General features: G+C 54.4%; 5 protein-coding genes across 12 annotated transcripts in view; 1 reads left to right on the top strand and 4 right to left on the bottom strand.

Annotated features, from left to right (window-relative positions):
- EFEMP2 (EGF containing fibulin extracellular matrix protein 2) overlaps positions 1 to 23969 on the bottom strand; it is a 363083-nt gene that overhangs the window by 17984 nt on the left and 321130 nt on the right. The gene's annotated exons all lie outside the window — the stretch shown is intronic.
- The window catches only part of CFL1 (cofilin 1), a 170576-nt gene that overhangs the window by 29243 nt on the left and 117364 nt on the right, over positions 1 to 23969 (bottom strand). The window contains exon 1 of one of the 8 annotated variants that reach the window (XM_050756793.1): positions 17853 to 17856. The exons of 5 other annotated variants lie outside the window; for them this stretch is intronic. The gene's annotated coding sequence lies outside the window, so the exon portion shown is untranslated. Of the gene's footprint in view, positions 1 to 4422; positions 4427 to 16103; positions 16108 to 17852; positions 17857 to 23969 lie in introns of those variants that run through there. 2 more of the 8 variants (XM_050756798.1, XM_050756799.1) reach the window with 2 other exon arrangements.
- On the bottom strand, positions 11 to 5209 carry FIBP (FGF1 intracellular binding protein). The gene is made up of 10 exons (XM_050756752.1): positions 5006 to 5209; positions 4606 to 4804; positions 4270 to 4396; positions 2717 to 2817; positions 1611 to 1744; positions 1161 to 1269; positions 1021 to 1084; positions 646 to 732; positions 468 to 565; positions 11 to 133 (listed from the first exon to the last, which is right to left on the bottom strand). Exons 1-10 carry the CDS (start codon positions 5088 to 5090, stop codon positions 64 to 66), a joined length of 1074 nt encoding a protein of 357 aa, XP_050612709.1. The 5' UTR covers positions 5091 to 5209; the 3' UTR covers positions 11 to 63.
- Positions 7645 to 8852, top strand: CCDC85B (coiled-coil domain containing 85B). The gene has a single exon (XM_050756819.1). The coding sequence runs from the start codon at positions 8012 to 8014 to the stop codon at positions 8618 to 8620; it is 609 nt and encodes a 202-aa protein (XP_050612776.1). The 5' UTR covers positions 7645 to 8011; the 3' UTR covers positions 8621 to 8852.
- Positions 9437 to 19111, bottom strand: FOSL1 (FOS like 1, AP-1 transcription factor subunit). The gene is made up of 4 exons (XM_050756785.1): positions 18773 to 19111; positions 14919 to 15116; positions 11229 to 11336; positions 9437 to 10507 (listed from the first exon to the last, which is right to left on the bottom strand). Exons 1-4 carry the CDS (start codon positions 18869 to 18871, stop codon positions 10097 to 10099), a joined length of 816 nt encoding a protein of 271 aa, XP_050612742.1. The 5' UTR covers positions 18872 to 19111; the 3' UTR covers positions 9437 to 10096.

The following is a 23969-nucleotide window of genomic DNA, read 5'->3' as shown; positions in this document are numbered from 1 at the left end:
AGGACCAGTCTCCAAACTCAGGGCAACTTTATTGTCAGTGTGGGCGGGACATTGGGAGGGGCCTCAGTCATGATAGAGGCGCAGGAGGCAGCCGCGGAGGGTGCCCATGTAGCGGTCCCAGAGGGCCTGGTGTCTGTAAGAACATGAACAGTGACAGCTGAGTTTTCACAACACTCACCATGGTGGAGGCCCTGCCCTGAGTGCTTTCTACACCTTCATTCATTTTGCCCTTAGAAAATTCTTACAGTTCTTCCCATGATGAACCCCAGTTTGTATATGAGGAAACTGAGGCATGGAGAGGTTAAGAAACCTGCCCCAAATCACACAGCTTCTAAGAGGGGGAGCCAGAGCTTTGGTCCTACCCCCAGGGTAGTAGAATGAGGAACCTTGAGTCTGCGGGAGGTGAGGTCCTGGCAGGTGGCAGGCTGGGGCAAGGCCAAGCTAGACAGGAGGACAGGACTGCTCACCGGAAGCCATCGAGGGAGTGGACAGATGCTGAATACTGATTCAGGAAGAACCGCACGTCGCTGAGTGGCCAGTGGTCGGAGCGGCAGGGTTCCACAAACTGTGGGCCCAAGAGAATACTTAGCACTCGTCTAGGCCGGGAACAGGCCAGGTTGGGTGTCAGAGGGCACGACAGCTCACCTTCTCCACGAGGTCCACAAACAGGTCTCTGACATCTTTATTGTGAGTCAGCTTGGCGGCCACGTTCACCAGCCCCCGGGACAGGTTCTGTGGGGCAGGGATCTTTGGAGTTCTGCTTTCTGCCCCAGAAGTTGGGAGCTGAGCACAGAAGCTGGGGGAGGAGTAGGTCCCTCCCCAGATCCATCCACCTCCCTCCATCAACCAAGTCCCCATTGTTTATGAGCTGCTCCCGTCAGCGGCCACCGTCAGCAGCCACCAGAGGGAGCAGCAGCGCCACCTGCCGGCCAGTCTCTGGGAGGGGCAGAGCTGCCCAGTACAGGTGGCGAACTGGAGGCTGACAATGCCAAAGGCCAGAGGCTGGATGGGAGCACAGACCTTGAAGTTGGCTTCCATCTCAGAGAAGACGCCCAGCTTTCCCCGGAGAGCAGTGCACACCAGGCTGCAGAGACAGGGTCACACCTATAGCCACCTGGGCCCCTACTGCAGGCCCCGCCCCATGGCCCCTACAAGGTCACCTCTTATGCAGGTCCAGAAGGTCCTTGTCAGCCACTAGCACCTTGAGTTCCTTCAAGTCCTGGAGAAATTCCTTGTCTAAGTCCATGTCCATGTCATCCATCTGCGAGTCTATGAGGCCATGAAGGGGGTTGCGGTGGGTGATAAAATCCCCTTCTGGGATAGCCTAAGCCTTTCCTCACCCAATACTTCATTTCCCCCCTAGGGACAGAAGAGGAAATGGAGTGTCAGAGAGATGCAGTGACATGCCCCGGGCCACAGAGAGGCAATAGGCCCTCTGTCTGCAGACAAGCTGTGTGTGGGAAAACATTCTATGGGCAGGGTAGCCTGGGTCTGGGCCGCGAACAGGAGCGAATGCTGGGAACTGGGGGCCTGTGGGAGAAACTACTGGTGGAGAATCAGGTCCTGAGGATGGGGAGACATCCAGGCACCTAGGTCAATGGGGGCCTCACCGACGGCTCCAAGGGTCCAGTTTTGGATCATGAGCTCAGCGCAGAAGGCAAAGTCACCGAAGCTCAGATACTGCAGTTTTTTCTTCCCCGTCTCAAAGCGGTTGTTAGCAAAGAAGACGATGGCTGCATAGTCCCTGCACAGAAGAGAGGAGGGTCCTCAGGGCTTGAAATTCCTTCTTAGGCTGGGCGCGGTGGCTCACGCCTGTAATCCCAGCACTCTGGGAGGCCGAGGCAGGCGGATCACGAGGTCAGGAGATCGAGACCATCCTGGCTAACACGGTGAAACCCCGTCTCTACTAAAAAATACAAAAAACTAGCCGGGCGAGGTGGCGGGCGTCTGTGTTCCCAGCTACTCGGGAGGCTGAGGCAGGAGAATGGCGTAAATCCGGAAGGCAGAGCTTGCAGTGAGCTGAGATCTGGCCACTGCACTCCAGCCCGGGCGACAGAGCCAGACTCCTTCTCAAAAAAAAAAAAAAAAAAAAAAAAAAAAAAAAAGAAATTCCTTCTTAGGAAGCAGCTGCAACCTCAGCTGGGTGTCCGAGTTCTGGCCTCTCTCCACCTCAAGTTGCTGTGTGACATGTCTCAAGTCACTTCTCTACGCCCTTTCCCCATCTGTGCGAAGAGAAGGTTCCAGCCCAAGTTTCCTAGTGCATACAGTGGGAGACCATAAGGGTAACAGTTACTATTTACTGAGCACTTCCTAAGTGCCAGGGCTGTGCCATGGCTTTACATATGGCATCTCTCAACAGCCCAACTGGAAATCGCTGGACTGTGCTTTGCATCCAGGTCAGTCTGGTCCAAAGTACAGACCAAGTTGGGTGCGGTGGCTCAAGCCTGTAATCCCAGCTACTCGGGAGGCTGAGGCAGGAGAATTGCTTGAACCGGGAGGCAGAGGTTGCAGTGAGCCGAGATTGCACCATTGTATTCCAGCCTGGGCAACAAGAGTGAAACTCCGTCTCAAAAAAAAAAAAAAAGTACAGACCAAAAGTGGGATAATCACTCCCCCAGCATACTAAGGAGGTCAGAAGGCTTGGGGTAGGGAAGGTGGACAAGCCTCAGGGCCCAGGGAAGTAGTGTGCAGGATGGGGAGGTGGCTAGCTCCTCACCTGGCCAACCGGTCAGAGAGGAGAAAGTGTTGCTGAATATTGTCCACCAGGGAGCCCCGCATTTCCTCTACCACCTTGAAGACTCGCTTAAAGTTGTCAAACTGCAGGGCAGTTAGGGTAGATAGAAGAGAGGACTGGTCAGAGTGTCCACCATGTCGCTCACCCAATAAACCACTTACTGAACATCCCTCCCTTCCCCATCCACCTATCCAGTCGGCAAGTGCTGATTTAGCATCTGTTATTCCTTCAACCAACTATTGGTTATTAGTACTTGTTATCAACTCAAATGCTTAGCAGCTCCTGCCGTATCTTGCCTTGGATAAATGTTTACTCAATCTTATCTCTAAATCCAACCCCATTTTAGCACCATGCTCTCCAGATCTTCACAAGTTTGAGTTGGAACAGACTTTCCTGGCTAAGCCCCAGGAACTAAAAAATAAAAAACAAATGCTAAGTTATAAACAGAAAGCTCACAGGAGATACAAAAGAAAGGCATCAAAGGCCCAGAAGGGTTACTTCTTCCTGGCGTACCAAAAAGGCTTGTGGAGAAGGTGGCATCTCATCTCCTGTCTTGGATTTCAAGATGTAGATATTGCCAAGAACAGTACCCTCCAGGTAGAGCAACATGAGTAAAGGAAAGCCTGGGGGCTGGAGAAATGTAAGCCTAGAGAGGTCTGCAGGGACGAGATCACAGGACAGTCTATAGGTCAAAGCCAAGAAGTGCAGCTGCTACCCAGGACGCAGTGGGAGCCCAAAGTCAGATCTGGGCTTCTGAAAGGTCACTCTGGCCATACAGTACAGGATAGCTTGGAAGGAGCAACAGGGAGCCAGGCACAGTGGCTCACGCCTGTAATCCCAGCATTTTGCGAGGCCAAGGCAGATGATCACTTGAGGCCAGGAGTTCAAGACAAGCCTGGCCAACATGGTGAAACCCCGTCTTTACTAACAATACAAAAAATAGCCGGGTGTGGTGGTAGACGCCTGTAATCTCAGCTACTGCAGAGGCTGAGGCACAAGAATCGCCTGAACCCAGTAGGCGGAGGTTGCAGTGAGCCGAGATCACACCACTGCACTCCAGCCTGGGGCACAGAGCAAGACTCTGTCTCAAAAAGGAAAAAAAGGAAGGGCGCGGTGGCTCACGCCTGTAATCCCAGCACTTTGGGAGGCTGAGACGGGCGGATCACGAGGTCAGGAGATCGAGACCATCCTGGCTAACACAGTGAAACCCCGTCTCTACGAAAAATACAAAAAACTAGCCGGGTGAGGTGGCGGGCGCCTGTAGTCCCAGCTACTCGGGAGGCTGAGGCAGGAGAATGGCGTAAACCCGGGAGGCGGAGCTTGCAGTGAGCTGAGATCCGGCCACTGCACTCACTCCAGCCTGGGCGACAGAGCGAGACTCCGTCTCAAAAAAAAAAAAAGGGGGGGAAGGGGAAGGGAGGAGAAGACTAGGTATGAAGCTGCTGCCACAGTCAGAGGCTGGAGCTGGGGCAGTGGTCAAAGGGAGGGAGTGAAGTGCAAATGGGATGCTGTGTCTGTGTGGGTGCAGTGCCCACCTGTCTCCGGCAGCTCTTGAGGGTGATGCCTGTTTTGGTGCTGATGTCATCCAGGTCTTTCTTGGTGCCTTTGGACAGCTTCTTGCCCAGCACCTCCCGAACAAAGGCCTCATCAAAGGCATAGTACCTTGTGGAGTCAGACAACACCATTGACCCCCCCCATAAAAGAGAGGAAAGGGGGCCTGGCGGGGCCTGGCAGGGCCTGGGTCTGACCCCTTCTGCTCTCAACTTTCTGATGGCTGGGTAAGTCCCATCCCTCCCTGGGCCTGTTTCAGCTGGGAAAATGGGTATACAGTCAGACTGGTTGATGTCTCCACCATCCCACAGGGTGAGCACCTCTCGATGAGTAGTGCCTGCCGGGAGGGCGGAATCTGGAAGATGAGTTGGTGCAGTAGCTTGGGTGGTGCGTGCAGCAGCCGCTCGAGCATGTGGAAGGTGCGGTAATGGTCCATGGTGTCGCTCTGCAGCACCGCTGCCGTGGCGCCCGTCTGCTCCAGGATTCCCGAGCGCACCCGCAGGGCCACCGCGTCGGTCACTGGAAAGTGGGTGCTAGCATCAGGTCCCGCCCCGCCGACGCCAGAAGCCCTTAAGGGATTCCATCCCCGATCCCTATAACACCCCTTATTCCCAGGCGCTCGCCCACTTCCCTAAAGGATGACCAAGTCCTAGCCCCGCCCCCTCTCCCATTCAAAACAACCGCTCCGCTGACGGGCTTCCCCACACGCCCCTGACGGACCCGAGTAACCATCGAGCCAGAGGCGATACACGTCCTCGTCGATAAGGGTAGTGTTCCCCACGAAGATGTCCAGCTCGCTGGTCATGGCGACGCCCGGGGCCGCAGCGGCCCGAGCAGGAGGGAGCACCGCTCGGGCCTGGCGCGCCGCCTCCAGGCCACTTCCGGGAGTGCCGAGATTCCGCTCCCGGCATCCGGACCCAGCATAGGACCACTTCCGGGACACAGCCAGTGGTGGCGGGGACGGGGCGGGAGCGGCGAGGGAAGAGAGGGGGAGGACTACGCGGAGGAGCAACGCTTCCTCCGGCTGGGAGGGGGAGTCCCGGGCTCCTGCGTCCTGTCTCCCCGCGGCGGTCTGCAGGAGCTCGAAGGGAGTTCCTCCTTTCGTCTCCACGGTCCCCGCAACCTCTCCCCTCACTTCCTCCTGGCTTTTCTCCCACCTTCTCTGCCCTCTTCGGGACCTCCTAAGTTTGACCTGTATCCTAAACTTAGGGGGTTTCACAGGGCTCTGTACTAAATCTCTTCTCCGCAAAAATGGGGTATGCCCCGACTTCCTCGGGCTCTTGCTGGAGACCCCTTTGTCCATCCTGCGCATGAGCACCTCTCCTGGGCCTGGGGCGCCTGCTTCCACCTTGGTTTTAACCACACCCCCATCCCCACGAGCTACTGACGTCTCTAATTCTGCCTTTCTGAGCTCTGCCTGGAAGTTCACATCCGGAGGGGCCGCCTATTGGCCAAGTCTGTCCACACTCTTCCTGTAAGCCCCTCAAAAGCTCAACATATTCTAGACAGACCTCTCGCTCTCCCCATTTGTTTCTTTCCTGCGTCGCTATCTCAGTGATAACCCTAACATCCACCAGTTCTCTCTTTTTTTTTTTTTTTCAGACGGAGTCTCGCTCTGTCGCCCAGGCTGGAGTGCAGTGACTGGATCTCAGCTCACTGCAAGCTCCGCCTACCGGGTTCACGCCATTCTCCTTGCCTCAGCCTCCTGAGTAGCTGGGACTACAGGCGCCCGCCACCTCCCCCGGCTAGTTTTTTGTATTTTTTAGTAGAGACGGGGTTTCACCGTGTTAGCCAGGATGGTCTCGATCTCCTGACCTCGTGATCCGCCCGTCTCGGCCTCCTAAAGTGCTGGGATTACAGGCTTGAGCCACCGCGCCCGGCCCATCCACCAGTTCTCATACGAGAAACCTGGGCGTTCTCCCAGACTCCTCTCTCCCCACGTTCAGTTCGGCTGATTTGCCTCCCGAATATTTCTATCTGTTTGTCCTCTCCACCCCCACTGACGCTGCCCCAGCCGTTTTTCTGCTTAGCTCTCCTTGCTCCTTGCACAGTTACCAATCTCCCTGTTTATGTCCCCTCCCCGCAGGGTTCGGCCCACACAGGGTTCGGCCCAATCTTTTTTAAATACTTTTTTTTTTTTTTTTTTTTTTAGACAGAGCCTTCTCGCTCTGTCGCCCAGGCTGGAGTGCAGTGGCGCGATCTCGGCTCACTGCAACCTCCGCCTTCTCGGTTCAAGCAATTCTCTGCCTCAGCCTATGGAGTAGCTGGGATTACAGGCTCCTCCCACCACGCCCGGCTAATTTTTGTATTTTTAGTAGAAACGGGGTTTCACCATCTTGGCCAGTTAAATGCATATATATGTGTGTGTGTGTGTGTGTATATATATTTGTTTTTTGTTTTTTTGGTTTTTTTTTTTGAGACGGAGTCTAGCTCTGTCGCCCAGGCTGGAGTGCAGTGGCGCGATCTCAGCTCACTGCAAGCTCCGCCTCCTGGGTTCACGCCATTCTCCTGCCTCAGCCTCCCCAGTAGCTGGGACTACAGGCTCCCGCCACCAAGCCCAGCTAATTTCTTTTTTGTATTTTTAGTAAATGCACATCTTAGAATGTTACTCCCTTGCTTAACATCCTTACAAATGTTACTCCCTTGCTTAACATCCTTACTGGCCTTTGGAAATGCTCCAACCTAGTACTGGAAGTTCTTAAGAATCTGGCTTTTACCTACCCTTGAAGCCTCTCTGTCTCTCTCGCGTTTTCTGGACACATCTGCTTTTCAAAAACCATCAAGCTATCCTCATTGTTCCTAAAGCAGCTAAGCTCTTTCGGGCACCAGTGTCTTTCACCTTGTTATTCTCTCTCCCTGAAATAGCTCTTTACTGGGCAAAGTCCTATGGATCTACCAGAGCCTCTTGGATAGCATCCCTTTTGGGAATCCTCTTAAGGACCCTCAGACCATACTTCTCCCCGATTTGTTTCTTGTTTAACACAGCTTGTCTTCCCGGACAGACTGCGTCCTCCTTGAGGATGGAATCAGTATTTTGGTTAAATTTATTTCTGCATGGGCCTTGCACATAAAAAACGTTTATTGAACAAACGAATCCTGTATGTTCCTCCCCCCAGGCAAGAAACGCTCCCTGGGAGGGATAGTAGTCTAACGGTGAGCTAGAACGTTTGGACTTAGGGTTCCGAGGAACCGGGAGCAATCCTTAGTGAGCCCAGACTTCCGAATTTGATCAAAGGTAAAGAGGGACTGGAGAGCGGTCCATCTGACTTCCGTCGGGGATGGGCAGGAGTCCGGGGTGGACGCCTGAGTCTTGGTTCTCAGAAGAGCCGAGAGGCCTAGGCTCGAGCTTAGGGCGATCCGGTACTTGGAGGTTCGAAGCTCCTAGTTTAGGGTTGAGACCGGTGCGGAGGGCGATGACGCGGGCCTTCCTTGACATCGAGGATCAGTAACACTAGGAGTGGGTGGGGAAGGGGCCCCCTGAACTCAGGCCCCGCCCCTTTCCGGGGACTTTTCACCGGATTGGCTGTCCTTCCATAACGTCGTGCGGCCCCGCCCCGGCGCGCGCCCCGCCGCGTGCCCAGCTGGGGTAGCTGCTGCAGCCTACGCTGCCTCGGCCACTGCCTGCTGCGCGCGGAGCCGGAGCCCGACCCTGAGTGGCGCCGGGCCCGACGTGGGGCTCCTGGGTCGCGGCGGCGGGCGGGCGATGCTCCAGCGGCCTGACCAGCCATGGAGGCCGAGGCAGGCGGCCTGGAGGAGCTGACGGACGAGGAGATGGCGGCGCTGGGCAAGGAAGAGCTAGTGCGGCGCCTGCGGAGGGAGGAGGCGGCGCGCCTGGCAGCACTGGTGCAGCGTGGCCGCCTCATGCAGGAGGTGAATCGGCAGCTGCAGGGCCACCTGGGCGAGATCCGCGAACTCAAGCAGCTCAACCGGCGTCTGCAGGCAGAAAACCGTGAGCTGCGCGACCTCTGCTGCTTCCTGGACTCGGAGCGCCAGCGCGGGCGGCGCGCCGCGCGCCAGTGGCAGCTCTTCGGGACCCAAGCATCCCGGGCAGTGCGCGAGGACCTGGGCGGCTGTTGGCAGAAGCTGGCCGAGCTGGAGGGCCGCCAGGAGGAGCTGCTGCGGGAGAACCTGGCGCTTAAGGAGCTCTGCCTGGCGCTAGGCGAAGAATGGGGCCCCCGCGGCGGCCCCGGTGGCGCGGGGGGCTCAGGCGCCGGGCCAGCACCCGAGCTTGCTCTGCCCCCGTGTGGGCCCCGCGACTTAGGCGATGGAAGCTCCAGCACCGGCAGCGTGGGCAGTCCGGATCAGTTGCCCCTGGCCTGTTCCCCCGATGACTGAAGGCACTGCCTCCTCCACGCCGATGCCCGCCCGGATTGCTCCCCGAGCTGTGGACCTCGGGACCTGGACGCCGTCCTGGCTGCGCAAGAGGGGCCGCTGGCATGGACTAAGAAATCCTGACACCGATAAGGGCCCCTCGCTCTTGCTGGCAGGGCAGCAGGGGGACTGAAGGCTGGAGCGGAGGGACTTGCTGGGGGTTGGATTGGGGGTAATAAACCCGGACGGAAGCGGAGCCCGCGGCCTGGGCAGCGTCTGTTTGGTACTCGCCGGGGTTGGGGCGAGGGTGGGGTGCTGAAACAGGGTACCATTCCCATCCAGAAGGACTGCAGAACTAATGATTCCCCCATTACTTCGAGCCTGGGGTGGGATGCGGGGCAGTGGTAAACCAGACTTCCCCCATCGGGCGCCGGGACCGGCCAGAATCCAGCCCCTGAAGTGGCTCCAGCTCCCTTCCCGGCTCCTTCCTGTTCAAGACAATGGGGCAGGAAGCAGCTGCTGGGGGCTTAGAACCACTCGGCCCCCTCCTCTGAGGCTGGAAGGGGGCATAACAGCGCCCCACCGTGGCACACGCAACAGCACTGTGGGCCCCCACGGGAAGAGGGACGGTAAGCCTCTTCGCTTTTACCCCAGAGGACTCTCTCCTCTCAGTCCTGGAGATGAGGCCGAGCGGATGTAGCCCCACTTGTCAGATAAGACAAAGTCCAAAAATATCAAATAATTTGTCCAAGGTCATGCAGTGAGTCTGTAGAGCTAAGGCTGGGACTTACGACTCAAATACTCTCCCATTGGCCTTGGGGTCCGGTGAGGCGCTCAGGCCACAGCTTCAAGCCTTTTATTCCATTTTGGTAGGTTTGTATAAAAATACTCTCTTTAGGAAAATAAATAGCAGCTGCCCTCGCTGTGGAGGCTTGGATTCCCTGGAGCTGAAGGCTTCTCAAAGCTGAGATCGGCAGATCTGCTCATCACAGAAGCCGTGGGCACCTCCTGAGTTGTGCGGTTCAGGAGGGGGCGGCAGAATGGCCTGGTCCAATCACCTGCTGCTGCTGGCAGTGGGGCTGGTGAGTTAGTGTTCTAGGTGGGCAAAGTGGCACCTTCTGTCAGGGGGTAGGGTTGGGTGGATCACAGGAAGAGGGTGATGGATAGTGTGGCAGTGACCTGGAAGGGGTTAGGGCTCCAGAGGACCTCTAAGGATCTACAAAGTCTCTGGGCTGCCGGGAATTCTCTGGCACAAATGGGGAATATTTTGTCTCTGATTTAGTGCAAATTGTGCTAGAGGCCAGCTCTAGAGAAACAGTGGGCAGCTTTGGTGGCCCCAAGCTGGCTCTACTGTGAAGCACAATATGGTCAGTCTCATTAGAGGGATGGAGAAGCTGCTGGAGTTGGATGTGGGATACTGTCCAGGCCAGCTGGACCGGTGGGGGAAGGGGAGGAGACGTTGGTTAGGGTGGCACCTGCAGGGTGTAGGGCTCGGGTGCCTCACAAAGCAAGGAGGGTTGGAGAGCCAAGGGGGTCAGAGGATGGGTCTCCGCTGCTGCTGCTACTCTTGCGATGAGCTGAGGCACAGGGCTCAGGAGTGCTGGGGTAGGTGAAGACTAGGCTGGGGGTGAAAGGAGTTAGGGAGGGTGTGGTCATGAGCGTGGGGGTGTGCAGTGCCTCAGGTTCAAGCACAGGCCCTGGGGAAAGGGAGATACAAGGTACAGGGCGGCAGGGGGCTGGCGGGCTGCTCGTGCCACTGGTACTGCCTGTGTCCCCCTCCTTGGCTCCTTCGGGGATTTTGCAGATGGGTCGGTGGGCTTCCAGCACCAGCTCCAGGCGCTCCTTCTGCTTCTGCAGCTCCTCAATCTCTCGCTGCAGCCCGGATTTCTCATCTTCCAGTTTGTCAGTCTCCTGTAGAAGATCAGGAGAGGAGTCAGGAAGGTGAGGGCTGAATACCCTGGAGCCTCAGATGTTTGGACTCAGGGTTCTGAGGAGCTGGGGTTGGGTGGGGAGAGAGCGGGGGCAGTGGAGAGTCTCCAGCAAGTCTGGACTGCAATTCCCATGAGCCCCTGGGAGAAAATGGGCACGACTCCCATCAGGCCCAGGCGTTTTAGGAGATTGCTGGCACCGGGCGGTGACTCAGGCCTGTAATCCCAGCACTTTGGGAGGCTGAGGCGGGTGGATCACTTGAGGTCAGGAGTTTGAGACCAGCCTGGCCAACATGGCGAAACCCTGTCTCTACTAAAAATATAAAAATTAGCCGGGTAGGGTGGCAGGTCCCTGTAGTCCCAGTACTCAGGAGGCTGAGGCATGAGAATTGCTTGAGCCTGGGAGACAAATGTCACAGTAAGCCATGAGCCGAGATCTCGCCACTGCACTCCAGCCTGGGTGACAGAGCAAGACTCTGTCTCAAAAAAAAACAAGGAGATTGCTGGCTGAGCCTCAGCTCTGCTCTGCCTCCAGTGAGGCATGCTGCAGCCAGTTTTTAATCAATTTTTCCTCATCATTTGCCCAGGACTGCCCCTCGGACAAGGAGCTAGGATGGTGGGGAAGGGGCTACATATACTGGGGCTTTGGGGGCTCCTGGGAGACAGGGTCCCTCAGAGTTCGGTGGACCAGGGCTGGTGCTCACCGCCTGCAGGAAGTCGGTCAGTTCCTTCCTCCGGTTCCTGCACTTGGCTGCAGCCAGCTTGTTCCGCTCGCGCCTTACTCGTCGGCGCTCCTCTTCCTCAGGGCTGATCTGGGGGTGAGACTGGCAGTGAGGAGGACCCTGGGCCATTGGTTGCCTGGAACTCGCCCCTCACGGTGGCCCAGTGGTAGGACCCTGACAGAGGTCATGGCAGGGCCCCCTCAGCTAGTGATTTAGGGATCACTGCACCCAACCAGTTCTCTGCACTGAGGCACTGTCTGCTTGGATTGGTAAAATTTCCTCCTCGCACCTAGCTTTAGTGCACATTCCTCTCCCATAATGCCCTCCCCTTCCACAAACCCTAACCCTCCTTATCTCTCAGGACTCAACTAAGATGTTCCTGCCTCCAGGAAGCCCTCTTATTCCCCAGCCAGAAGTGACCTTTCCCCCTCAGCACCCTCTTTGCAGGACCCTCATCCTTTTGGATCTCTGGACAACCAAGTCTCCTCTTCCAAGAGCTGTAAGCACTAGGAGGGGATAATGAGTGCTGCTGATTAAGTTGCAATGTGTTGGAAACCTACTATGTGCCAGCCAAGTACTTTATATAGATTCTTGTTTTTTCACTGAGAATATGCAAAGATTTTTTTTTTTTTTTTGAGACGGAGTCTCGCTCTGTCCCCCAGGCTGGAGTGCAGTGGCGCGATCTCGGCTCACTGCAAGCTCCGCCTCCCGGGTTCACACCATTCTCCTGCCTCAGCCTCCCAAGTAGCTGGGACTACAGGTACCCGCCACCTCACTTGGCTAATTTTTTGTATATTTAGTAGAGATGGGGTTTCACCATGTTAGCCAGGATGGTCTCTATCTCCTGACTACGTGATCCGCTCACCTCGGCCTCCCAAAGTGCTGGGATTACAGTCGTAAGCCACCACGCCCGGCCTTTTTTTTTTTTTTTTTTTTGAAACGGAGTCTGGCTCTGTCGCCCAGGCTGGAGGGCGGTGGCCTGATCTTGGCTCACTGCAAGCTCCGCCTCCCGGGTTCACGCCATTCTCCTGCCTCAGCCTCCTGAGTAGCTGGGACTACAGGTGCCTGCCACCACACTCAACTAATTTTTTGTATTTTTAGTAGAGATGGGGTTTCACCGTGTTAGCCAAGATGGTCTCGATCACCTGACCTCATGATCTGCCCACCTCGGCCTCCCAAAGTGCTGGGATTACAGGCATGAGCCACCGCGCCCGGCCTTTTTTTTTTTTAGACAGAGTCTCACTCTTTCCCAAGCTGGAATGCATTGGCCTGATCTCGACTCACTGCAACCTCCATCTACTGGATTCGAGTGATTCTCATGCCTCAGCCTCCCAAGTAGCTGGGATTACAGGCATATACCACCACACCTGGCTAATTTTTGTATTTTTAGTAGAGATGAGGTTTCACCATGTTGGCCGGGCTGGTCTTGAACTCCTAACCTCAGGTGATCCACCCTCCTCAGCCTCTCAAAGTGCTGAGATTACAGGCATGAGCCACTGTGCTTGGCCTTTTTTTTTTTTTTTTTTTTGTAGTGATGGGGTCTCGCTATGTTGCCCGGGCTGGTCTGGAACTCCTGGGCTCAAGGGATCCTCCTGCACTGGCCTCCTAGAAAGCTTGGATTACCAGCAGGAGCCACCACACCTGGCCTTTTTTTTTTTTTTTTAACATAGATTTTTTTTTTTTTTTTGAGACAGAGTTTCACTCTTGTTGCCTAGGCTGGAGTGCAATGGTGTGATCTTGGCTCACCGCAACCTCCACCTCCCAGGTTCAAGCGATTATCCTGTCTCAGCCTCCCTAGTAGCTGGAGCTGGGATTACAGGCATGTGCCACCACGCCCAGCTAATTTTTTTGTATTTTTAATAGAGACGGCGTTTCTCCATGTTGGTCAGACTGGTCTCAAACTCCTGACCTCAGGTGATCCCCCTCCTTGGCCTCCCAAAGTGCTGGGATTACAGGTGTGAGCCACCGCACCCGGCCTGTTGTTGTTGTTTTTTGTTTGTTTTTGTTTTTGAGACGGAGTCTTGCTCTGTCGCCCAGGCTGGAGTGCAGTGGCGCGATCTCAGCTCACTGCAACCTCCGCCTCCTGGGTTCACACCATTCTCCTGCCTCAGCCTCCCGAGTAGCTGGGACTACAGGCGCCCACCACCACGCCCGGCTTTTTGTATTTTTTAGTAGAGACGGGGTTTCACCATGTTAGCCAGGACGGTCTTGATCTCCTGACCTCATGACCTGCCTGCCTCGGCCTCCCAAAGTGCTGGGATTACAGGCGTGAGCCACCACACCTGGCCTTAAACATAGATTCTTAACCCAACTTTCCATGAAAAACTGAAGCCCACGGAGGATAACTTGCTTATGGTTCCAGAGTAGGACTTAGAACCCATAGAACCCACTCACTCTATTCCACATTGAGTGACAGGCCAGATAAGAGAGACCATTTCGCCAAAAGGATCCAACTCACAGCTCACAGCCCTACCTGGAGAACCCAGGATCAAAGGGTCACCCGCAGAACCAGGCTGAAGGAAGGATGCACAAGAGGGTTTACCCCTGGCCCGCTTCTGTGGCTCACACCACAGTCCCTCCTCACCACAAAGGCCAGACATCCTGTTCTGGGAAACCTATCCCTGGCTATCTCTCATCTTTCCCAGGGCCCTAACCTCTCTCCCCATCCTCTACCTGCCAACCAAGCTTTTTAAACTCATCCCCTGTAGTCTCCCACACCAAAATGCCCACGGAGAGGAAAGAGAGCCACTCCTTTAAAGACTCGCCATCTCTTATTCACTTATTTTGGTAAGGGCCTTGAGGAGCCAAGAATTCTCAGTTCCCTCTACTTTGAGCCTTCTGTTAGCTCCCAGTGAGACAGAGTGGCTTGGTGATTAGTTTTGGGGATTTTATTTTATTTTGTTTTTTTCGGTAGAGACAGGGGCTCTCTACGTTGCCCAGCCTAGTCTTTAACTCCTGGCCTCAAGTGATCCTCCTGCCTAGGTCTCTCAAAGTGCTGGGATTACAGGCATGAGCTACTGCACCTGGCCTTGGCTTGGTGGTTAGGATCTGACTTCAGAGCTGGATAGACCTGGAGCCAAGGCCAGTTCTGTGCCATTACTCACTACTTGTGTGATCTTGGGCAAGTGACTACCCCTCTGTGCCTTCATTTCCTTGGTGGAAGATGGGGAAAACCAGGGTACATACCCCAGATAGATTTCTTGAGGATTAAATGAGACAGGGAAACTGAGACTGAGGGAGTAGCTGAAGGGAACCCTCTTGTTCCTGTTCTCTCCCAGACAACATAAGTATCCCCTCTATGCATGCTGGTAGGTGGAGACCCCCTCACCATTACATGTGCGCACGTTACATGCTCTTGCCTCCACCTCCATCCTTGCTCCTGCCATCCCTCTCTACCTGGAATGTCCTTTCCTTCCTCTGTGCCTCTGCCAGTCCTACCCATCCTTCTAGGCTAATATGCCACCTTTTCCAGGAAGCTTCTGTGATCCAGAAGTGACTGTTGTATCCTCTGGGCCTCCCGTGGGGCTCCTATCGCTTTCAGCCTTGGGCAGTAGTCACCTATAGCCTACCTTACTCTCTCCTAACCCTATGTTCTCCTTTCTGGTAGGAGCTTCTCTGCACCCTAGCACTCCTGGGTGGAGTCGGAGCCACTGAGATGCCTCTGTGCCTTACCTGTTCACAAGGTCTTCGACGCACCCCTGGAGGCGGCCCCAGGGCCCGAATGACTCCTGGCCGGGGTTGTGGGGGGCTGTACTGAGGGTAGGTCAGAGGCCTGGGGTAACTGCTGGGCCCCAGGAAATGAGGCTGTACCATCCACTGCAGCTCCTGACTGCCACTCATGGTGTTGATGCTTGGCACGAGGTGGAACTTCTAAGGAATAAGAAATGGAAGGCCACAGATGAGGTCCATGTGGATTGAGGGGCTTCCACTGGGCAGAGGCTACACTGCTGTCTACCTTCAATGTACAGGCTAGCTCTGAGAACAGAAAGAACACAGCCTGGCAGTCAGAGACTGACCTGGTGGCAAATCCCTGCTCATAAGCTGTGTGGTTTTGGGCAGGTCACATAACCTTTCTGTGCCCCCGTTTCCCCATTAGAGCTAACATTTATAAAATATAAACTGCCAGGAACTGTTCTAACCACTTTACAAATACTGACTCATATCATTGGCACAGTAGTATCTTCATTTTCTTTTCTTTTTTCTTTTTTTTGAGATGGAGTCTCACTCTGTTGCCCAGGCTGGAGTGTAGTGGCATGATCTTGGCTCACTGCAATCTGTGCCTCCCAGGTTCGAGTGATCCTCCTGCCCCAGCCTCCCGAGTAGCTGGAATTACAGGTGTGCACCACCATGCCCGGCTAATTTTTGTATTTTTAGTAGAGACAGGGTTTTACCATGTTTGCTAGGCTGGTCTCCAACCCCCAACCTCAGGTGATCCACCCGCCTTGGCCTCCCAAAGTGCTGGGATTACAGGCTTGAGCCACCACACCCAGCCTAGTATCTTCATTTTCAGACAGGAGAACAGTTGTCCACAGACACAGAGCCAGTGAGTAGGAAACAGTATTTGAGCCCAGCAGCTGGTCTTTTACCCACTCCTGCACCTGTTTGCACGAAGAGGATAATTACAGCTCCCATCTCACGGGGAGGCTGTGAGAATCAAGTGAGAGAATGTGTGCGACAGTCTGGTAAGTGGCAGGTGCCCAGTGCAGAGGGGCTGAGGCAGGAAAGAGTCACTGCTGTGGGTTCAGGCCATCCCAATGCTTTTTTTTTTTTTCTTTTTTTTTTTTTTTTGAGACGGAGTCTCGCTCTGTCACCCAGGCTGGAGTGCAGTGGCCGGATCTCAGCTCACTGCAAGCTCCGCCCCCCGGGTTCACGCCATTCTCCTGCCTCAGCCTCCCGAGTAGCTGGGACTACAGGCGCCCGCCACCTCGCCCGGCTAGTTTTTTGTATTTTTTTAGTAGAGACGGGGTTTCACCGTGTTAGCCAGGATGGTCTCGATCTCCTGACCTCGTGATCCGCCCGTCTCGGCCTCCCAAAGTGCTGGGATTACAGGCGTGAGCCACCGCGCCCGGCCTTTTTTTTTTTCTTGAGACAGGCACTCACTCTGTTGCCCAGGCTGGAGTGCAGTGACCTGCGGGCTCAAGCAATCCTCCCACTTCAGCCTCCTAAGTAGCTAGGACTACCGATGTGCACCACCACATTTGGCTTTTTTTTTTTTTGAGACAGAGTCTTGCTTTGTTGCCCAGGTTGGAATGCAGTGGCTTGATCTTGGCTCACTGCAACCTCCACCTCCCTGGTTCAAGCAATTCTCCTGCCTCAGCCTCCCAAGTAGCTGGGACTACAGTCGCCCACAACTGTGCCTGGCTAATTTTTGTATTTTTAGTAGAGATGGGGTTTCACTGTTGGCCAGGCTGGTCTCAAACTCCTGACCTCAGGTGATCCACCCGCCTTGGCCTCCCACAGTGCTGGGATTACAAGAATGAGCCACCGCGCACAGCCTGGCTAATTTTTTTAAAAAAAATTTTTGTAGAGACAGGGTCTCACTAGGTTGCCCCAGGGTGGTCTCAAATTCCTGAGCTGAAGCAGTCCACCCACCTCAGCCTCCCAAAGTGTTGAGATGACAGGCTTTAGCCACCTGGCATGGCAGGCTGTCCCAATTCTAATCTTAGCTCTCAGCTACTTACTGCCTGTGCGACCATGGGCAAGTTATTTAACCTCCATGTGCCTCAGTTTCCTCATTTTTAATATTGTTACAGGTGAAGATTACAGGATTTCATTGATGTTAAGAAGTACCATTTAATACCTCTGAAATCAGTTTAATTGGCAATTTAAAAAATTTTAGTGGACTAGGCATGGTGACTCACACCAGCATTTTGGGAGGCTGTGTCTAGGATCACTTGAGCTCAGGAGTTCGAGGTCACACTGGGCAACACAGTGAGACTTCATTTCTACAAAAATATTTAAAACAGTAGCTGGGTGTGGTGGTGCGTGCCTGTGGCCAGGTCGCTTCCCAGCTAGGATCTCAGTAGGATTGCTTGAGCCCAGGAGGTTGAGGCTACAGTGAGCTGAGTTTGTGCAACTGCACTACAGCCTGGGCAACAGAGGGAGACCCTGTCTCAAAAAAGAAAAGAAAAGAAAAAAAAAAGAAAAGAAAAGAAAAGAGAAGAGAAGAGAAGAGAGAAAGAGAAAGAGAAAGAAAGAAAGAAAAAAAGAGAGAAAGAAAGAAAGAGGGAGGGAGGGAAGGAAAGGAGGGAAGGAAAGGAAGGAAGGAAGGAAGGAAGGAAGAAAGGAAGGAAGGAAAGAAAGAAAAGAAAATTAGTGGCATAAAGTTATGGTGGGTTTTTTTCAATCGATGAGGTCTTCGACTCTGTGAAATACGGTAAATGATGTGGCAAGCGCCCAGCACGACGTCCCTGTTCCCATTCTATCAACCAGCTATCTGAGGAGTGGGCTGGGATGGAGCTCAGTGTTCTGGGAGAAGTGGGTTCGAGCTCTGCCGCTGGGCCCTGGGTGTGGGCGCCCAATCATCCGGGAAGCGCCCCACAAGCCCAGGCAAGTCCCGACAGCAGTAGCCTGAGCCCAAGCGCTGCGGGCCCGGCGGCCCAGTGACCCCAGTTCCGGGTCCAAGGCACCGCCGGCGGCATCTCCCACTCCCGAGGTTGTCCGGGCCCGGGCCGCTCCGGGCCAGGAAGGGAGGGGCGCCCCGGGTGACTCAGCCGCCGTGACTCGGCCGCCGTGACTCGGCGGAACGGACGCCCCTCCTTCCCTCCCCTGCCGACACGTGCTCGCAGCCCCTCGACAGGAAACGGGCACCTGCAGCCTCCCGGGTGCCCCCAGCGGGCAGCGGGCGCCGTTAGGGGCCGGGAGCGGGGTCGCGAGAGTCGCCCGCAGCCTGACCCCGCGCACGTCCCGGAACCTCGAGGTCTCTATTCGCCGCATTCGGCAAAGGTCCACTGCCCGGACCCCCCGGGGGTCCCCAGGCGGAGAAACGATAGGGACTTGGCGACGGAGGGGCGAAGGACAAACAGACGGACGGACACGCGGACGGTCGCAGACCGGGCCGGGACTCCCACCCCGGCCCAGCTGCTCTCCCGACGGATCCCGCCTCCCTCCCGTGTTGGGACATCTCACCCCGGCCCAGACTCCAGATCCCAGGAATTCAGCCCAATGCGAAGGGACCCTCCGAGCCGTCGGGGCGGCCAACCCAGGCGCCCACGCTCCTTCTGAAGCAGGGTGGACGCAGAAGTCAGAGGTGGGCAGGAGGAGAGAAAGCGGGCAAGGAGACAGAGGGACAGATGCGGACTGCAAGGGAGAAGGGGGCGGCTGGGAGAAGGGGAGTTCGCGGGTCTCTGCCGCCCGCTGCGCAGTGGGGGCAACTGGCCCCGGACGCCGAGGGGCAGGATCCTCGCCCCGGCCCCCAGCCCGGCCCAGACTCCGCTTCCCGGCTCCAGTCCCGGAGTGTGCGGCAGTTGACCCGGCCTCCCACGCGCCGTCCTCCCGGGGGACCCCCGGCGTCGGGCCCCTCTCACCTGCTGGGCTGCCTGCGCTGTGGCCGGGTGCTGCGCGGGGCCGCCATACCCGCCGCCGTTCCCGGAGCTCGGGCCTGGTTCCCCGAAGTCTCGGAACATGCCCGGGGCTGGCGGCTTCACGGGGTCCACGGCTGCTGGGTTCTGACTCACCCGCGCCGTGCGGAGTCTTTTCTTTTTATGAATGAAAAGTTCTCGGGCTGAACCACTGCGACCGCGGGGGGTGGGGGCGTTGCAGCGACGCGGTCACCTCCAGGCTCCACCCGCGAGACGCGCAGCCTTGGCCCGTCGGTCCCGAACTTGGCGACGCCTCCCCCAGTCCGGCGGCAGCCTTTTCACTGGGATGGGCCCGGCTCGGCGTTCCCCGGTGGCTGCGGGCCCGCCCCCCTGACGTAGCTGCCCATACATGGTGCAACTTCCTCGCCGCGCCCAGGTGGAGCCCCGGGTTCCCCGGCGGACTGACGCACCTGCCCGAGCCCGCGCACAGCCCCAGCCCTCTCGCGGCCTGGGCTAGTCTCCGTTTCTGCTCCCACAAAATAGCGTGAAAGAATCACATCTCTAGGAGCCACGCCAACCGCGACCCAAAGCTTCGTGGAGTGAGATCTTTCCGCTGGCCTTGTTTTAAGGCTTCGAGTATATGAAAAGTGAATAAATGACAAACCAGGGTTACAAAAATGGTGGCATAATTTTATTTTATTTTACTTTATATTTTTGAGACAGGGTCTCTGTCACCCATGCTGGAGTGCAGTGGCCCGATCTCGGCGCACTGCAGGCTCAACTTCCTGAACTCAAGGGATTCTCCTGCCTCAGCGCCCCCTCCAAGTAAGTGGGACTACAGGCGCGCGTCACCACGCCCGGGGAATTTTTGTGTTTTTTGTAGAGATTGGGTCTTGCCGTGTTGCCCAGGCTGGGTGGTATATTTTAAATGTTTACGATAAGGTAATGCTTTGAACTAACCACACATACAATGCAATATAATTGTATTACTCAGGATAATTTCAGGAACCATAACGAATTTTAATTCAGGGCCACTACAGGTGTCCTGAGGTCTGGTAAACGCCATCTTCTTTACTGTCAGTGCCTTTCGGCCACCAGTCTTGTTTGGAGAGTATATCAAAGGCGAGTGAATGTGAGGCCATGGCCAAACGTGCTTGGGAGGCAGGTATCATCCTCATCCCTGTTTTACAGATGGGGAAACTGAGGCTGGGAGATGTTGAAATGAATTACTCAAGGTTGCTAAGTGAGTAGCTGGCACAGGTTGCCAAGTCACAGCCATGGGCGCTCCAAGCCCAGGCTCAGCCAAGATTTTTCCAGCCCTTACACTTTTACAGACACCTTGTTGCACATCCAGAATGTCAGTGCTAGGTACCATCCCAAAGCTTCTTCTCTGATTACTTCCATCTATAGGTGAGGAAACTGAGGCCCAGATGGAGAACTGAGCTGCCAGCTGTCACACGACTACAGAAAGAGGGCTGGGGCCAGGTGTGGTGGCTCATGCCTGTAATCCTAGCACTTTGGGAGGCCAAGGCAGAAAGAACCATTTGAGACCCCATCTCTACAAAAAATTAAAAAAATTTTCCGGACATGGTGGTACTCCTGCCTTGTGGTCCCGCTATTCTGGAGGCTGAGGAGGGAGGATGGCTTGAGCCAGGGAGGTCGAGGCTGCGGTGAGCTGTGACTGTGCCACTGCACTCCAGCCTGGGGGACAGAGCAAGACTCAAAGTAAATAGATCAAGAGGGCTGGGCTCTCCTGCTTCTCCATCGGTCCTTCCATTTCATCAGCTCTAGCTTTTCCCTCTGGGCTACTTTCCTTGGGAACACAGGCCAGCAGTCTGTGGGTGCACTCGGTACTTAGAGCCAGGAAGACCAGTTTGACCCTGGGGTTCTAGTCCCAGAGCTACCATTTTCTGTCTGTATGACACTGGGCAGGTCACCTTCCCTCAATTGGGCCTCGCTGCTGATCTCACGGAGCTGTTGTGGGATCAAATGAGATCACAGATGTGAAAGTGCTTTGTAAGCTGTAAAGTGTTGTGCACTCAGAAAGTCGTTACCAACCTGGTGCCTCTCCTTTGCCTTTGAACGACCCAATGTTTGTCATCCTCTGGTCATCATGATCTGTGTGTGTGTGTGTGTGTGTGTGTGTGTGTGTGTGAGAGAGAGAGAGAGAGAGAGAGACAGAGACAGGAGACAGAGACAGAGAGAAAGACAGAGACAGAGAGAGAAAGACAGAGACAGACAGAAAGGAGAGGAGAGTGTTTCTGAGGCAGTGTGATCCATGGACAGGACACTCGTGCTGGGGTCAGACAGCTCTGGGTCTGGGTTTGAATGTGGTTAAGCTGCTCACCAATTGTGTGACCTAGATGAGGCACACAATCTCTCAGAGCCTCTTTCTTTATCTGTGAAATGGAGACACAATGATAACTATCTCAAGGGTTGTTGGAGGACACAAATAATGTCACATGCTTAGCACAGCACATAGTAAGAATTTGACACATAGGCTGGCTGTTGTGGCTCACGCCTGTAATCCCAGCACTTTGGGAGGCTGAGGCGGGTGGATCATGAGGTCAGGATTTAGAGACCAACCTGGCCAATATGGTGAAACCCTGTCTCTACTAAAAATACAAAAATTAGCTGGGCATCGTGGCCCATGCCTGTAGTCCCAGCTGCTCGGGAGGCTGAGGCAGGAGAATCGCTTGAACCCGGGAGGCGGAAGTTGCAGTGAGCCAAGATTGCGCCACTGCACTCCAGCCTGGGTGACAGAGTGAAGCTCCGTCAAAAAAAAAAAAAAAAAAAAGAAAAATTGACAAATAGCAGTGAAGATGAATTCACATGTTAATAAAAAGCCCCAGGGGTGGGAACCTTTGGGACTGATCACACGTGAAGGCACTCATACGGCACATGTGCACACACATGTGCCCGCACATACACACACACTGATACCTCAACTTCTTGGCAGAGCCCAACCTGGACAGGTCAAGTGTGACACAGGTAACCAGGGAGGGATGACACAGGTCAGCCTTGACTGTGTTCGCTTGCCTGCTCCAGAAACATCACCCTGCACCCGACCCCACGGTCCCCAAGCAGTGGATGCTGGGGCCACTGTGGCAACTGAGGGAGCAGGGTTTCAGGTCTGGGGTGGGCGTGTGTGTGTGTGTGTGTGTGATTACATGACTTTGAAAGTCTCTTCCTGCTCTAACCGTCGCTGGAGCCACAAGGAGGTCCTTTCAGAGGGAGCACATTCCAACCTGCTCAATCACTAACCCCAGCCTTGTGGCCGTAGAAACGTTCCTGGCCTCTGACCTCACCAGCTTCCACTGAGGGAGGCCGGGAGAGAACCCCAGGGGGCCACAGCCATCGCTGGAAGTTTGGGGGCAGGGAGGCCTGAGAGACTCTGCCACTGTGCCTTGGTGGCTCTGTAAGACTGGCTCAGTCCCTTCCCCTCTCTAAGTCCCAGAGAATCCCCACCTTTTGGGACTGCAGTGAAGGAAAGGAGGCTTGGCACCCAGTGGGTTCTCAGTGTGGCCAGGGCATTGGAGGTGATATTTATGTTTATCAGTTTCTATTCACTCTTTAATTGAAGTTTACGTTGTTTTTGTTTGGTTGGTTGGTTGGTTGGTTTGAGGTAGGGTCTCACTCTGATGCCTAGGCTGGAATGCAGTGGCAAAATCACAGCTCACTGCAGCTTCAACCTGCTGGGCTCAAGCAATCCTCCCTTCTCAGCCTCCCGAGTAGCTGGGGCTACAGGCGCGTGCCACCACGCCCATCTAATTTTTTTTGGCTCAAGCAATCTGCCTGCCTCGGTCTCACAAATTGCTGGGATTACAGGCATGAGCCACCGCGCCTGGCCTTTGAAGTTTACGTTTTTACTTGAGATTAAATTCATGTAACAAACAATTAACTACTTTAAAGTGTACACTGCAGTGCCATTTATTACATTCACAATGTTGTACAACCACCACCTTTCTTTAGTTTCAAACCTTCATCACTCCAGAAAACACCCCACACCTATGAAGTAGTGACTCCCTATTTCCCCTTCCCTCATCCCCTGGTACCACTAATTTGCTTCCTGTCTCTATGGATTTGCTCATTCTGGGCATTTCAAGTAAATGGACTCATGTATTATGTGGTCTTTTGTCTGATTTCTTTACTTAGCACAACATTTTCTCTTTTTTTACCTTTCTTTCTTTCTTCTTCTTCTTCTTCTTTTTTTAGATGGAGTCTTGTTCTGTCACCCATACTGGAGTGCAGTGGCCCTATCTTGGCTCACTGCAACCTCTGCCTCCTGCACTCCTCAAGTGATCCTCCTGCCTCAGCCTCCCGAGTAGCTGGAATTACAGGCACCTGCCACCACACCTGGCTAATTTGTGTATGTTTAGTAGAGAGAGGGTTTCATCAGGTTGGCCAGGCTGGTCTCAAACTGCTGACGTCAAGTTATCTGCCTGCCTCAGCCTCCCAAACTGCTGGGATTCGAGGTGTGAGCCACCGCACCCGGCCAGCATAACATTTTCAAGACTCATTCATGTTATAATATGCATCAGTACTTTGCTCATTTTTATGGCTGAGTATATATGACCATTTGTTTATTCATAAGTTGATGGACATGGGATATTTCCACTGTTTGGCTATTATGAATAATGTGGTTATGTACATTTCTGTACAAGTTATTGTGTGGATATATGTTTTCATTTCTCTTGAATATATACCTAAGAGTGGAATTACTGGGTTACATGGTAATCTTCTGAGGAACTGCCGGACTGTTTTACAAAGTGACTATACCATTCTACATTTCCACCAGCAATGCACGAGGGATCTAATTTCTCCAAACCCTTGTCAACCCTTGTTATTTTCCATTTTTTATATTAAAGACATCCTAGAGGGTATGCAGTGGTATCTCATTGAGTTTTGATTTGATTTGCATGTCCTTAATGACCAATGAACATCTTTTCCTGTGTTTTTGGTTTCATCTGTACGTTTTTTGGACAGATATCTATTCAAGCCTTTACTTTTTTTCTTTTTTTTTCTGTAGAAATATATTGGTCTTAATATATTGCCCAGACTAATCTCAAATTTCTGGCCTCAAGTACTTCGCCTGCCTTCACCCCTCTTCATGCTGAAATGACAGGCAGGAGCCACTGCTCCCAACCATTGCCCAGGCTGGAGTGCAGTGGTGCAATCTCGGCTCACTGCAGCCTCCACCTCC

The sequence above is a fragment of the Macaca thibetana genome, chromosome 14, assembly GCF_024542745.1.
Source record: "Macaca thibetana thibetana isolate TM-01 chromosome 14, ASM2454274v1, whole genome shotgun sequence".
NCBI lineage: Eukaryota > Metazoa > Chordata > Mammalia > Primates > Cercopithecidae > Macaca > Macaca thibetana.
The sequence above is the reverse complement of the archived record's forward strand: the minus strand, read 5'-3'. Positions and strand labels throughout refer to the sequence as shown.